This window comes from Megalopta genalis, chromosome 17 (genome assembly GCF_051020955.1).
Source record: "Megalopta genalis isolate 19385.01 chromosome 17, iyMegGena1_principal, whole genome shotgun sequence".
Taxonomy (NCBI): domain Eukaryota; kingdom Metazoa; phylum Arthropoda; class Insecta; order Hymenoptera; family Halictidae; genus Megalopta; species Megalopta genalis.
In genome coordinates this window covers 3,436,873-3,453,362 of record NC_135029.1, presented here as the reverse complement: position 1 = coordinate 3,453,362, position 16,490 = coordinate 3,436,873, and the positions used below count along the sequence as shown (strand labels likewise).

At 34.1% G+C, this 16,490-nt stretch overlaps 2 protein-coding genes across 2 annotated transcripts in view; one reads left to right on the top strand and one right to left on the bottom strand.

Moving 5' to 3' along the window:
• The window catches only part of nord (neuron derived neurotrophic factor nord), a 26,137-nt gene extending 13,271 nt beyond the window's left edge, over positions 1 to 12,866 (top strand). Inside the window, exons 2-7 of the mRNA XM_033474836.2 lie at positions 1,297 to 1,427; positions 2,607 to 2,916; positions 4,654 to 4,894; positions 5,450 to 5,683; positions 6,246 to 6,401; positions 7,209 to 12,866. Of these exons, the coding sequence (XP_033330727.1) occupies positions 1,297 to 1,427; positions 2,607 to 2,916; positions 4,654 to 4,894; positions 5,450 to 5,683; positions 6,246 to 6,401; positions 7,209 to 7,616 (1,480 nt within the window). The 3' untranslated portion in view covers positions 7,617 to 12,866. The remainder of the gene's footprint in view (positions 1 to 1,296; positions 1,428 to 2,606; positions 2,917 to 4,653; positions 4,895 to 5,449; positions 5,684 to 6,245; positions 6,402 to 7,208) is intronic.
• On the bottom strand, positions 12,720 to 16,490 carry SmydA-5 (SET and MYND domain containing, arthropod-specific, member 5). Its single transcript, XM_033474830.2, has 5 exons — positions 16,357 to 16,490; positions 14,971 to 15,419; positions 13,945 to 14,322; positions 13,306 to 13,641; positions 12,720 to 13,222 (listed from the first exon to the last, which is right to left on the bottom strand). Exons 2-5 carry the CDS (start codon positions 15,396 to 15,398, stop codon positions 12,916 to 12,918), a joined length of 1,449 nt encoding a protein of 482 aa, XP_033330721.2. The 5' UTR covers positions 15,399 to 15,419; positions 16,357 to 16,490; the 3' UTR covers positions 12,720 to 12,915.

Sequence of the window (16,490 nt, the reverse complement as noted above, 5' to 3'; positions counted from 1 at the left end):
CTTTTAAACAACTTATTATGATATCATATTTTTTATAGAAAATGGAATTTATTGAAGTATGTTAAATATTAAATATTTATTATGCACGGTTATTGGGGCTCAGTATTCAGGAAAGTAGCACAGTAATTGAAGAACAGTATTCAGAGATCACAGTATCTAGGGAGGGAGCACAGTAACTGAGGCACAGCAACTGATCTTTGTAGATCATAGGTACACAGTAACTAGCTCCAGAACTTTTTTTTCTTTCTCCTAATATTCAAATAAAATTTGATATTCGTGTCATGAGAAAATTGATATCGATAAAGGAAACTTCGAAATTTACGCTTTTACAAAATAATAACAGTTCAAATATTGACAATTTGTCACAAATCGGAGATAAAGTGTACGTATACTTTTTAGGCTGACTGTGTAGATCTAGTAAATCGATTCTTCTATCTCCTCAAGAAAACTGAAGTCGTTTGATCCAATTTGAAAAAAGTTATCCTCCTTAATATTTTGATTTTGTCCCTTTTAAAATTTCATCTATACTATTCGCATATTGATAAATAAGTACTAACGAATTTGTATGACTTTCATGTACTGTAATCCTGTTAAAGAGTCTGCCAATAACGGAAGTCACTGTATATGTATAAGTTTTTCATTGTGCCTGTGTGTTGCCTCTTCCTTGAAAGGGTGTCCTACATTTTCACAAGTTCGAAGCTCCCTTTAATCTTTCGAAACGAACCTTATTAATTAATATTAACGACACAATTACAAGTTTTATCGATAGATTTCCATACTTAAGAAACTCCTGGCTAGTATGTAATATTTTTAACGAGGTAAATACTTCAATATATAACAAACGATAGAGTCTGTACTTGCAAAGATACATTATAACCTGATTATTACTTTTCGGTAGCTTCGGGAAACTTTGAAAAAAATATGTGCAATCCTTTATAATTCACTGTTTGGTATATCACAGCAGAGACTCCCTTATCCGAACATTTATTTTTACAATATTCTGATATTTAAATGTTCTATTATCTAATCGTTGTATTATTTAGATACATAATCACCTAATACAGAACTTGAACGACATTTTTGGATAATAGAATGTCTCTACTGTATGAAAATTGTATATTTATATGAACGTATGTCGAATAACTCTCATATTCGGCATATACATATATTAGTTTGAGTACTAATTGAAAAGAGCTCAAGGTATACAGTTTTGCATTGTGTTGCATATCGTGTCTGGATACACTTAATACGTATCGAGCATCAATATCATACTGGATGCAGATAAAATTATTCCAGGTTCTATTACCTAAGCCCACGCGAAGGTCCACCCCTAACACTGCTTGTTAGCCCCTGTAGCGGACCAATATCATGGACGGTTAGCTATGTCGAACCACCTGAAAACACTGAAGAGTCCGAGGGTGCAAAATGTAAGAGTAATTAAATATTGTACGATAACATGTAGCAATATTATACTGTTTATAATATTAGTATTAATACTGTTTATAATATTATTTAAAGTATACTTCATACGTGATTTGAACAAGAAAGAATACTGTGTATTCCCGGATATTTTAGAAATACTTATTTAAAGCATTGTAACATATAATATCATGCATAACGTGTTCTTAAAATTCATAGAATTGAACTTCGAATTATTTTAAGAGCGGTTTGTCAAAAGATATCGACAGCTTATTTAACCTTTGCACGTCGCAATACTGGGTTCATGAGAACGCATAAAAAGCTGGATTCATCTTTTCGATATTTTATTGTTATTGAAAACCTCATGCATTTATGCTGCGTGAATATATACACTATTTGCATTTTGTATACTGATTCATAAAAATATTTGTGACAAGTAATTTTACTTATACATATAATTATTATAGAATACCTCCATTAATATATAATATAAAGCATAACGAATACATAACATTTTTTTCTAGAATATTTCATATAATATCATATAATATTTGTAATATAAATGTTTTATAAATATGTACAAAATGTATATGAAATCTATTATAATTATATAATAAATCTTCTCTATACCGAATTTTTTTAAATCAACTTTTCTATTGCATAACATACATATTACATTTTTAAATCTAATCTATGACAAGTTTTCAAATGTGATTCATTCGCGTGTTAATGGACTTATCTCATTTATTCTATCGATATTAGTTACCGTTTATATGTACGGGTCTGACTGGACCCAGCATTCGCCAGGCGAAGATTAATAAACTCTACGGTAAAATAAAGAATAAAGAGAACAGTAACGAGAACGGACTGCGGATTTTTATTATGCAAAATAAGAATTGTTCGCATCAATTGCAAGAAATAGAAACCAAGTAGCAAGTTCATTCTTCCTTGAATCATTTTAATAGATTAAAAATAATACATTGACGTTTCGTAATGTTTTTGATGTTTACACTGTTTTAAATTATAAGCGCACAATTTTGACATAAACGTATGAAATCCGCGGTCTAGTAATAAATATATCACTATTAACGCTGAACGCAGGTGTTGATACGGCAGGAAGATATCAGAAGTACTAAGCCGAGATAAACGTCTCTCTAATGAATAAAGTATTATGATCGATATAACAGCACAAACACGATGGCCAGTGAAGACTCTGAAGCCAGGCTCCCCCCTTTTTACGTACCAGGGCGCCGAGGATCAGAATTTTACGATACCGAAGACACGAGCCGGCCTCTACCGGTTCGAAATTAAATCCGTGGACTCTCCTGACGCAAATTTGCAAAAACTGATCCCGAGTACGGTGCTTTTGTACGCGACGTCCAGCGGATTGGATCATATTCCTGAGTGGTACATGAACGAAAGAGAAAGCCGTCATCGCTCATTGAGATTTCAACAGCGGAGGAGCAAGCGTCGGCTCACTGTCTCCTGGAACAAAAGGTATTACGCGACGAGCTTGTTATTTGTTAAATTTGCCCGTACACGAGTGTCTGAATCCGTCGCGACATTTGCACACTAATTAACGATTACTTTCTAAACAATTATCGCTGAAGTCGTTGATGAAGATAATGGAGTGAAACATCCGTTTAAGATATTGCCATACGCGAGAACATAAAAGATTAACTGTGCTCAAGGTTGCGAGATGATTCGAGGTACCGTATGAAACAATAAATGCTGCTTTTCGTGAGAATTACATTGTCAGACATGTTTTTATTCGTTTCTCATATGTTCCCGAAAGTGGAAATTCACACGTTTTCTATTTCTGGATATTGTAAAACGTTTTATCGTCTTTAAAATTGGTGTTGACAAATGTATTTATATAGACCTGCTGCGAGACGGTTCAAAATTAATTCTACAGTCTTTTATGCAATAATTTTGAAAGAGCGTCTGCATGCCGCTACTAACTGTCTGTGCATTGCTGACATATCTACTTCTAACAAGCGTGTCTTCGCTTACCTATTCACAGTCGATTTTGTTATCTCTCACTGATCGCTAGTCCGCGGATTTTTATGCAAAATAAAAATTGTCTATACTAATTGCAAAATATAGACGATGTTAGAATAAGAAGTTATATTCTTAATAATTTGAATAAGTTGAAATTGATAGAACAGATAGAACTTATTTACTATTTTACATTTGAACATTTGAACTTACATTTTTCACTTTCGTTACGAATGCATAACATTTGATGTAATAGAATTACAAGAAATAGTATCAAATAAATACCATCGTAGTCCAAGAAATTTGAAGAATTCACTCGGTTACGTTAATTAAAATTTTAGTAAATTCTGTTCTATGTTGAATCACAAATTATATAGAAATTCCTGTGATTATCGTTATAAAATTAAGTATAATCAAACAAACATTATTTCAATATTTCTATATTTTTTCAAATAATTGCGTATTTGTTGTAACACAATGTTTGTAATTTTTGTAAGTTACATGAAACATGAATTTTCTTATACCATGAATTATCATATTTTCCTCCGTAACACATTCATGACCAAACAACGAAGTCTTGACAGCCTGAAACTCATGTTCTTGTTACAACGAATGAATCTTCATTAAATCAATTAACAAACAATTGTATCGCAATTGCAATTACGCATTTCCTAACATTAACTCTATTAAACTTTTTCAATGCGTATGTTTGTAACATGAAATAAATATTTTAAACAGTATTTCGATTAACATAAAAGAAGTTAATTATTTCAAATTAATGTTATAATGTCTGAATATATTTTCATGTCTTATTCCAAACATTTTTCAACTCAGCACTGTGTATACGACCCTAATGATTATTGAATAGCATATAAATAAATTCGTCTTGATACTCGTTCTTATATATATATATATATACGTATAAAAATTAAAGGTCTCCTTCGTTGATCAAAAAACATTACAAAAATAAAAACTTCATAAACAATATTGATTATAGATTGAAATAAACCATTTCCCTTTTTTATATTTGTTTTCATCTGAAATTGTCCTTTACGTGTTCACTTGTACAAAAAATGTTTACATTAGAATTTGATCCTAGTTCTCCAGTTCTGTTTCTAGACAATGCTTTACTGCAAATAGCGAAAATATTTATCATGGACATCGTTATTGCTCCACCCTGAATCATTATTGCTGTTGATAGATCCTGAAACTCGAAAGATATGTTTATTTTTCCAGCAACATAAATCCTCACCTTTCACGCTACTGTTTAGCCGTAACATCGGGATCTCAAGCTCACCCGTTGACCCTTTGCGCGGCTCAGAATGTCCTCCATGTTCATGCGCATCCATCGAAGGGTAGTTCCTCCAAGGAGCAGCAACACCGCGGGGTTCCGGAAGGACTTCACTGCGTGCGCCAAACGAAATTGACGCTTCATCGGATGAAGTACGACACTACGTACAATTTCACGTTATACGTGGTCAGTAATCGAGATTTAGGAAGGTCTACACGACTAACCATTCTTTCTAAAAGTAGACTGCAGGCGGTAATAATTAGGGGTGTAAAACATGCTCTGCCAATTTTGTTAAAATTACTGATTTTGGTAAAAGTACTTTTTGAAGAATTGCTATTCTTGATGAAAGATTCGTCGGTTATCTACAGAGTGGGACACTTAAAACAGGTCACCAGAATAACTCGTTTGTCTTCAACAATAGAAAAATAAGTTCCAGACAAAGGTTGCTTGGCTTTTACACTTAAATTTGATCGATTGTACTTTATTTATTATTCAAACAACAATTAAATTTAAATTTAAATTACGACACGGTCCTTTTGAATAAACACGCGACATTGCAATACGATCCTTTTAGTTAAATGCATAAAATTACAACACGTTCCTTTTAAACGAATACATGAAATTGCAACATTTTCCTTTTAAACAAGTACATGAAATTACAATATACTCATAGAAGAATAAAGAGAATGTACGAGGGTTGGCTATCTTCTAAAATTTCGAGGTGTCCTCTTATTGTTTCAGGTGAATACCCGCAACAACGTTTCGAATCGGGTAGCAACCGACAGCATACGATTTCGAAAAACTCCGGAGTTAATTTTACGAACTGGGGGTTACACCACGACCAATTTACGCAAGACTGATGGATTTGTTCATTTCCGATACCGTCCACCAGAAAATACTTCGAGCACCTTCCATATCTTTCCCTGCGGCGGTGGAATTGTCAAAGCGAAATTAACTGCACCAGGAATTTTGAGGGTAATCGAACATTCGTTCAGTTGCATATTTTTTAATTCGATCTGTTGCATCGATACTTGAAAACCATTATCTGCAGCTGTCAATGTTCTGTTTTCCTAAAGAACGAAAAACGAAAAAGTTCTTTGACGTTTTTCAGATTACAATATACTGAAATCAATACAGTATAACTTATTATACTTGAAATATTTTCTAAATATCTCAATGTTTTATTTATGTAGAAACTTTTATAACTTATAATTATTATAATTATAAACTTTTATAAAAGTAGTACAGAACTTTTTTAAATTGATTAATTTAGTACAATTTCCTAAAAAGTATTGCCAACTCTTTAAACTATTAGGAATGTTGATTACACACACGATATTTCTAAAACCGTTGGTCATCGTTAATATTTTAATGATTGAAATGATCATTCAACGACATTAAACTCCATTTATTCATCATTTACTTACCTATATGAGCAGAAATTAGGAGGAATCTCTTTTTTAATATTTCTTACCCTTTGTAAAGTCATAAATTTTTTATGCGAGGTACGAATACTATAAATAATCTACATTTACAGGAAAGGGAAGTAGTAGGATATGCATCATTAAGTGTGCCACCTTTAACTTCAGGCAAAGCATACACATTGCGAATATCCGCCACACCGCAAGAGTTAGCACGTGTGTTTGCTATCAAGGTATTAGCTACACAAGAATCGTCGACGATATTTCCACAGGTATGTTCTCAGTTATTAACTTAGTCTGAATTACATCAAGAGCGTAAAAGAATTCCTTAGCACGCATTTGTACGTATAAAAAAGAAAATAAAGTATGTACAATTATCTGAAAGAATCGCATGTTCTATACTGTATCACATGTGCATAAAGTGAATGTAAATAACTGAACTGTTATAATAATATGTGCATTCTAACTATGAAGATATAATAGATTGTAACACAACTAAAATAACGTGCACGTTCTGGTTGAATATTCGACAAATTTACAAGTTTTTTAATTTAATAAAATCGTCAATGCAGAAAAGGCAAGCTTCTGTTTCACTATGTACTTGAAATTTATTACAATTTCATTGAATGCATTTTAAAATACAGATTATGTCGCACATTAGTGTCACGTTATTATATCACTTTGAGTGACACTAATTTTCAACTAGTTCTTAAAATTCAGTCTTAATGCAATATATTCGAACAAACTGAATTTTACTAGGATGTTCAGTTTACAAAAGAATGAAAACACCGCCCACCGTGATAAATTTTATCTCTCCACTTTCAATTTCATTAATTAAATTGCTTCGGTATTGTGGGAATTTTTGGGGTTGATTTTTGGTGCTTCACATGTCAACATTTAGGCGATCGAGGCCTTGTAAGTATAAAGCGCAGGAACTACAATGTTCGACACCTTCGTCTCGGTGAAATTAAACAGCGGAACTTCCGTCCGGAAGTCAACGACCCGTATTGCCGGCGAAGGGTTGATATGCTAATAAAACAGCGATAAAAATCATTAGACAATGTGAACCTTGTATTTAGATACCATCCAGAAGTACGCCGCGCGAGTACAGACCCCTAAGGACCTGCCACGGTGTGACGATAGGAGTGGAATCGGCGGGTGCAGCTAAGTATTGCATCCTGGTGCGGGAATTGCGAAGTTCCTCGTTATTGGCCAGCGTGACTACGATCCCGGACCAGTGCGGTCTTCATCGTCGACGACGTTCCGAGTACACGTTCGAAGTTTGCGAGGAAAGGCTAAGCCCGCCAAAGGATCGCGCGATTCCGTTCACATTGACGCGCATGCAGCCGGGTAAAGCGTACCTCTTGCAAGTCACGGCGCAATTAAAGGGTCAGTCGTTGTCTTATCCGTTGCTAGGAGTACGCACCCGACGCACCTGTGTACGTCGTTCCGACAGCTCCCAAGAAACGAATAAGACCGAGCAATGATGAGCATCGACGACGTTTCAGCCACACGCTCAGCACAATTCTTCTCTCTACCGGGTCGATGCGAGTCGAATGTCGTTCTCTTCGCATTTAATTCTCACTGGTGGACAAAATTATGAGACAACACGAAAATAACCGTAGGAGCTTAACCTTTTGCACGCTAGCTTGGTGCACAATGAGCTTTTTTTGGACACATGTATTTAATCTAACCATTGAAGGAAGGACAGAAAATGGAATGACAGAAAATCGATAAGAAAAAAGGCAAACGTTTCCACTAATTAGCTATAAAGATGTCAGATTCTTCTGATGATAATTTGTCAATTGTAGAACGATGATCCGCTATTATTGAATAATTATTATTCTTTTTTGAAGTAAGTTCTCTCGATGTTTGACGCGAATCATCCCCTAAGGGATCTTACAAGACCTCGTTATACACAACGATTTTCGGTTTACTATATTATAGAAAAATCACCGGAACGAAATTTTACAAAAACCTTGTTTGCGTGGTGAATCATTTTTCCAGCATTCTTGTAAGTTTGTAAGAGAATTATATGAATCACGGTTGGTCCCACTTCGGGAATATCGTAATCATTTCTTTCTTCAAGAAGATGTCAGCCTCTTGAATCGTTGTTGAAAGTCACTCTGAGAATCGCACTGTTGCAGAGATAACGCGAGGAACAAAAGGGTGTTGTGTAGAAAAGCGGAACCAGTGGGAGAAACATTTACGAATGGATGAAATCCGATATTTCATCGTTCACCATTTTCTAATAGTTTGGTAAATATAAAGAACTGTCTAAAATTTCGCTTGAGAAACGTGCAGCAATTTTTATTGGTGCCTCAACGTCATCAGTCTCGTGCAAAGGGGATAATATTGCTTTTAAAACGGGATTGTGACAACCGACATTTTCAGATATTAAACGAGTAATACAAAGGAATTTTCAATATAAACAAAAATTATAGAATATCCCTTGAATAAAATTATAAGGCACTTTTGCTAGTGGGAGTGTTAACAGATGTATTAAAATTGTGTGTTTTTTACTACCTCGATCATTGGATCAGGTAGTCCTTTACTAGAAATTATTTGTTTAAATTGAAAATCTCTCATACTTATTCGTTTACTTTGTGAAGGTGTTGGCTACAAATAAATGAAAAACAATCGTAACTGCTATATATAATCTTAGCAACTTAACACAAGCTTTATAAATAGTGTTTCCGTTATTTTGTCCAACCCTAACACAATCATATATATCTTTATTTATCCCTTCGTCGATCCTTTAATATTAAATATTATATGTGTACAGTATAGTTTTTTATAACTATTTCAGTATATATATATATATATATATATCCGAATCTACTGTTAGGTAAAGCTTTAACCATACGTAGTTTCAACCAAATATCGTATAACTAATTAAAATTATTTCTATACATTTCTGTACGGTCATTTCGTTAATCAACTAATATCATTATTCTATATTTAGGAGAACAAATAAGTAAATGATTTGCTCTCGTTATTATAAACAGTTGAATATCAATGGTAATGTGTGATAACCAAAGAAAACTTGACGATTTGAAAATTGCTACAAAAAAAACGTCAAGAATTGGAACATAACATTTTTCTAGATTATTTTCGTTATTTTCGTTAAATGATTTTTCAAGCATTAAATCGTTTCGAGATTAAAATACTTTTAAACTTGCTTTTCCAGAATTTTCATTTTAGGATTGATTAAGGTATGAATTAACTATACGAAGTTTATAAGAAACTACGCGTAGCTAAAGTCCTATTCGAAGAAATGACATTTGATGCGCACCAATCTATTACTTGCATGTAACACTTTCCGGCAAGTTTTGAAGTGACAAATTTTCATTTGTCATTTTAAAGCCTTCAAATCCAGTATTTAATTACTGTTTAAATGTACGCTTAGAATGTTCAGAATTTAGGAAAACGGTAAGAAGAGAACGTAGTCTGCTCATTCATGACTGTTGTTTAACCATTTCTATTCCGTTATACAGTATGAACCGCATATGTATACAAGCTCAACCATCCATTGGCATGTTTTTCACTAAAAAGAAAGACAAGATCGCATAACGTGCGATCAGACATTTTCAAAGATAGTGTATATGAACCAATGACAGTTACAAGTAAGATTAAGGCGAATAATATTTGTACAGAACTTACGCAATTTTCGGAGGCGTTTTAAATAGTCGAATAGAACGATATAAAAGGAACTTTCTGGTTTTCAATAAGCTGCAAGTAATTCGATAACATATTTGATTTGAACAATAAAAAACAGAGTAGATTTTATATAATAACTGCAATCAATATAAAATGTTCGGACATTTTACATTCGTTCTTATAAGTCGATTTCTCGTCTTTTAGATTCTACCACTTTACCATTAATTTATACCGTAATGAAATGGGAAAATTATTATTCATTTATTTCATTACTCCATGGCATTCAAATTATAGTTACGATACGAGCTCAAAATATTCCAAATCTCACTTAATTACAGTTAAAAACTATGCTCGATCTAAAAAGATGTAAGTATACATTCAATACAAATTAAAATTCCAATACAGGCATAGCAAAACAAAACAATAGAAGAAGTATGAATTGGACCGCCCGTAATAAGATAAGTCGACACTGTCGATCTCGACAAACATAAATGAATATAATAATTGAATACTCTGAGAAATATATCTTACTTTTCAAGTTATTGTAAAAACTTCTTGGTAGTATGTAGTCTTTTTTTTAAGTATTTAATTTAGAGAAATGGAAGTCTCCACGAATCTTGTCGATGCACAAAGTGTTGAGCTAAATACTTCAAAATTAAGCAGTACAATATCTCGTAAACATTTGAAGGCCTATACTCAGTTAAAGCTACATTTTTTCCAATCAAGAACAAATTACTGTATAAATGCATAAAAATTGAAAAACTATTCATTGTTAATTTGCAAACAAGTGTATTTATATGATTATCAAGATTATTTTTAGTAAGAAATGCTTAAATATGTTTTCACCTAATTGATCACACTGAGTTTTCAAAATTTCAAAAATAGCTTGAATATAAGATAATTACTTCGGTTACTAGTCAAGTTTCCAACTTTTTTCAAAATCAAGAGAGAGAGAGAGTCTACCATTTGCGAACTTACAAAAGAGAGTCTTCGCTAAAATCTAAAATATAATAAATGTTTTGTTTTGTATTTACACATTTGATGATTACAAATTCCTCAAAATACATAATCTTCAAATGGATGACCGAACATAAGACCTTAATGCATTTTTAATCTATAGTCTATGATTGTTAATAATAAGTTAAGCTACCGAGAATTTACGTTTGGATGTGCTGTCTCAACTTCTGAAACACTCGAAGGAAACGTCAATGTAATTTTTCTGAGAAAAAAGTATCTCCTTCGTGTGAGCATCTATTATTCTGTCTCGAGGCTAAATCTAGTCTAGATTTGCAAGCGATAGTGATTCGATAAGATTTACCTGAAATTTGCATTTCTTTCCTACTTTAAGATACACCTGTTCTTACAGAATTTTATTCTAAGGAAACATTAATAGCTTTTTCTCTTTAGAAATAACCAATTTGCGTGAACACCTGTAAGTATCCATGAAAATAAATGTTCTTGCCATTTCTCCGCTCTTGTCTAAATGCTAGTTACACGTTCGTGCTGTAAATACAACGTAATTATGTTGTTACATTACACATTATATGTGGCATGCGACCATGATCGATGAACTATGCAGCATGGTGCTAATTTTCACGTCTAAAGCGGCATGCGATAGCGTTGGGCATTAACATTTGTTTATAATGCATTTTCCATCTGGCTTACGTTTGACGCCGAATCGATCAGCTTCTGCGGTTAATGCTAGCGATACGATTCGTTTGCACGTAAAATTAAGTTATCGTTTTACTGATTTCGAATTCGTTTATTCGATTCAAATCTTCGTATTTTACCATCTTTATCGATTTTCTCGAAAGCAGATACCTGCAGAATTTCGAGGAGATCTAACACAGTCGAATAATTTTGTTCTCAATTGAAACATTAATTATGTCTTACAAAAGAGAAACATAGTTTGTAAATTTCATCTTAAGGATTGGAAGTTTGAATAGCTCAAAAGCGGGGTCAGATTCAATATAAAGTTTTATCGATGCTTCTGTGTAGAGTTTTTTTAAACATTACTTTTGCAGAATAAAAATTGATAAGTTCTGCGAGTTTTCTGGAAAATAGTAAAACGAAACCAGCAAAATGATGACTTAACTGACCTTTCCTCAGTTTCATGTGTCGTACATTTCGTTTTCAATGAAATCTTGTAGCATCGATCGCAAAAAGCAATTGATGTAGCATACACAATGGCCCTTTATTTTCTTTATGAACAAATCAATCTTGACCCAATGATTCTTGTGGCTCAACTGCTGAACTTAGTTACCAAATATAATACATCATGACATTTCTTAAACCTTCATATCATTAACTTTAATGTGCAACATAAATTAACTACGAATTCCTTATTTCCGTAAAACTGTCAACCCTTTCACCGTGTAAAGATCTCAGCAGTCGAGAGAATCACAGAATAACATAAAATCCAACAGGTAGCTAAAAAATAACGCGAACAAATTAGAAACTTATATTGTTTATCAAGCGTTTTGTTCGTAATTTAAAATAAAGTTGCGAAACCTTCATCGTCGTTCAATGTGATTACATTTGGCACAGATGTGTCCGCCGTAAATTCATAAAACCGACAGTTCACTAATTTGGTACATACTTATAATGTATTATCATTTAAAATGCCTCATACCAACATTGTATAGTACTTCAGTAAGTTATCGTCCGCATCGAGATAAATTTGTTCTTTCTCCGATAAGCCTGATAAATGCACTAGTGTCATTCCCTGAAAAAAGGAAGCAATTACAAAAGTCTCGTGTAAAAGTCCATCTTGGAACATGTTGACAAAAGGATATACCATATTGTACCATAACTCCGAAATCCGAAGTACGCGGACAATTGTATCGAATGATATTGCGTCCCGATACTTCTACACACCATTGTATATGTACTGTATAGTTACGATATCGGCGTAATTTTTATATCGCATATACATACAAAACAGAAACGTTTATTTTAAGTGTATGTAATACAATGTATTGTATAATTGTAAGATCGTATAATGATAATAACTTTAATGTAAGTAGTAGCCATCGTAAATGTAACATAAAATAAAGTAATAAAGATATTTCCAAGTATGTGATGATCGTCTCGCGGTCATAAAGGTGTTTTCAACTCAGCCGGATATTACATTTCGGCTTCGATTAGTATTCTGAGCTTTTCGCCAGGCGAATTCGGCGGTTCCGATTGCAACAAGGAAATCGCCTGTAACGACAGACTTTCCCTATCCTGACCCGGGCAATTCGACAGCTCTCGCAAAGTGACCGCAGTGTACAACGGCAACCTTACGCCGTAGGGATCCAATATCTTGGTAATTCCTATAATCCGTTTACACAGGTCAATTTTCCTTGGATCACTCCGGCCTTGCAATTGAATCAGCGAGTGGCTGACGCTGGTGCACAGCTGATGATTAGGATGCAATAACGTGGTAAGTCTGAAATATCGAACAAATGAAGCAGCGTTTGATTATTTTGTGTCTCGTCGCAGTGATGCGTTGAAAAAGGAAAATGACTTCACCGAGGAAGAAGGTCGCTCAGCGAGACTTTTGTCACGTTGCACATAACGTTTTCAACGTCGTCTTCCAATTTACAAGTGAACTCCACCACTTCTGAGACCGTCAAAGTTCCAGGACACAATTGACACTTCCACTCTGACTCGAAGTCCAGCGGATCCTTGGGTAAAATGAATCCGTTGTCCTGTGGGCATATCAGAGTGCCGAGATGCGTACCCAGCTCGGTTGGGTCGGCACATCGTTTACAGTAGCACGAAAAATATTTTGTGTCCCGGAGGTGAACCCGGCGGGCTAACGTTGACCAAAGTGCGTGTGTGTACATTGTGCTTAGATGGTCCCCTCTGAAAAGAGTCACGTGTTCAACGAAATAGTACGAGGCGAGGATATCCGAAGAGTATGCGTTATAATTAATTAAACAATTGAACAATGTTGTTCTTATGAATTCAGCGGCAACGGTGATGGAGGATTATATATTTAAAGCAGAGTATAGTCTTAAATTCAAAGAGACTAATTATCGAAACGCATGAGACGTTAAACAGTGCAATTGGTAAGAAAGTAGATTTCAATAGAAGAAATCCTTGCCAAGCAGATGTTAGGGGAAAAAGCGATCGTAAACTGTGTTACTGTTTGCGAAGTGGACATACTTTTTGATAGGACAAAGAGCTTTCACCATGATACGTGGCCTTCCCTTATCATCGATTTTAAAGTTATGCTTTGTGTTCTCCAGACAAGAGTGCTCCAGCAGGCACGCTGTTTCATAAATCGCCACCGAGCCCTCAGGTGGCATCGTTTCCAGGGCGTTTACATCGATTAAGCCGCAAATTTTTCCTACGACATCCCTGCTTCCCGGTTTCTGTGACAGAATACGTTCTAAATGTTGACTTACATTCATCACCTCCTCGTACGCGATTGTTCCCTGACCGCGCGAATCTTCGTGGCTCTGTAATTTTTCTAGAGCCGCCCATTGTTTCGACTTTTTCAACCACAATATCCACATACGGATAACTAACAAAACATCGCATCTGTAACAAACAACAACGATTGTGAAAGAGACGTCGATTCCACAAATTATATCAAATAACAGTAATTTAATAAAACTTAAAAAAAGGTGAAATGAAAATTTACGACGCATAAATTAATTTTAGTGGAATCAAACAATTTCACAGCCACCCGTGTATTACGCAGCAATAAACCCTTGAATTTGCCATCAATGATCAAACACAATCGCGAAATTGACATAATAACGAATATAAGCAAATACAGATAAATGTTTAAATGTTTAAACGGGGAGTCCCATTATTCAGAGCTTCTTTTTTCTAAATACGGGATAGCCAAGTTGAATATTAGCATTGATATAATTCGAATATTAGATAACTCTCGTTAAAATAACTTCGTCCCTTTAATAATTCCAAATACTAACATCCCATCATCCACGAAACTTGTACAACGTCGATGACACATCATCAATTGAACTGTGGTATTTTCTTTTGCAAACCATAAATGCCTAAAATGGCGTTATACTTGAAAAAAAGAAATTAAATTATGAATTAACTATCCTCAATTCTTGCTTACAGAAGCACTCATCGCGCAGACAATGTATCGTTTTCATGCATTTCATCAAAGCGACGATTACGAATTTCATGAAACATTTAATAAACAATTTTACAAACCTAGGGACAATCCTCGCCCGTACCAACAACGGACACTCCGAACCATGTCTATGCTTATCAAGAAGTCCTGGACAATCTTGTTCGCACGCAGGCCAAGTGCAGGTCTTACATCTTGTAGAGTCGGACGTGCACCGTTTGCCACAACCGACGCAGACTCTTTGATCCGTGTGCAACGACGGACCCCAAACCAAAGGTGACTCCGACAGGATCAGATCGCCGGGACTTAAGTCCCTTGACGCCAATAAATGTCGTCCGAGTTCAGGACTTTCATGAATCTCCCACGCCTGACAAACTGACCTGTGGTTAGGCCAATCTTGTCGCTGATGATCTTTGCTGCAATAAACTTGTTGCTTGCATCCGCTGCATCTGAGAGTCGCGTTTATTCGATCACCGCAAATCGGACAGCCAGATTCAGTTTCCGCCGCCATGCCTTCCAAATTACCGTGCACCTAATTGCATTTCATTTAATGTGCGTTCCATGATCAAGTTCATGCTAGATTTCTATCCAAGTATTTTCCAACTTATTAGCTGAATAAGGATTTTGTAAATTCTGCGAGTTAACTGAAGCGTCTTACAAATTGACAAGTATCTCTATGTTCGAAATGATAAGCTATGTACGTATCTAAATCACGATGCTCGAAACATTAATAATAACAAGTATCTAAAAACTACAGTTATTTAAGTTTCTTTTACAAACATTTTAACACGTGGATATTATTTACTTGATAATATTACTATTATAGGTAAATGTCATCAGCAGCAATTATTAATCGTCAAATGAGTTACGTTTTGTAATTACATAAAAAAATTACGATTTAATGGTATTTTCCTTATTTTAATAATAATGTTTAACACTAGTTTTACCGATATTTGGTTCACACCTATTTTTATCAAATCAATTTTATAATCGTATATATAAGAGAAGTTAAAAATTAATTGCGGAGAAGTAACTAAACTTAGAAAATAGTGTTGAACAAATTCGTAGTATCAGCTATTATTGTAGCAATCAACATGATACATACATCGATGTAATTTACTTCCCAAGATACCGACATTTAAATTATTTACACTTAAAGTTTTAAATTCATAAATTCACTTGCAAACCATATCTGTTATTTTGTATTAATTTTGTGTATTAAAAGAGGTTCTATCAATATTTATAATTAATAAAAGTATATAGATCCAATGCATCTAATAGGAAATGTGGTAAGAATTATTTATTTGTTTTAATTATTTAAGTATAAACACGATACTTCTTAGAGTGACTACTTGAAGTAACTAATAATACATTGCTAAAAAATAGGTATTATGTTGTTAAATGTAATACCCATGAACTGCGCTTTAGAATAAGTAATTGAACATAAGTCATGCATAAATTATACATACCTTATCTATAATTAGTATATAATTTATTTGCACCAAATTGAAATGAAACAACAGTATACTTTTACTTTGCGACAAATATTTTATTAACTTTCCATTTTTTTAAGTGGAGACAAAGTTGATAACTAGGGAAGCAT

Coding starts and splice junctions, on each gene's coding strand:
- SmydA-5 (XM_033474830.2), bottom strand. CDS start 15,398: ATGGCGGCGGAAACTGAATCTGGCTGTCCGATTTGCGGTGATCGAATA. Junction 14,323..14,970: donor CGGGCGAGGATTGTCCCTAG/GTTTGTAAAATT, acceptor TGTTTGTTACAG/ATGCGATGTTTTGTTAGTTA. Junction 13,223..13,305: donor CTGAGCGACCTTCTTCCTCG/GTGAAGTCATTT, acceptor TCGATATTTCAG/ACTTACCACGTTATTGCATC.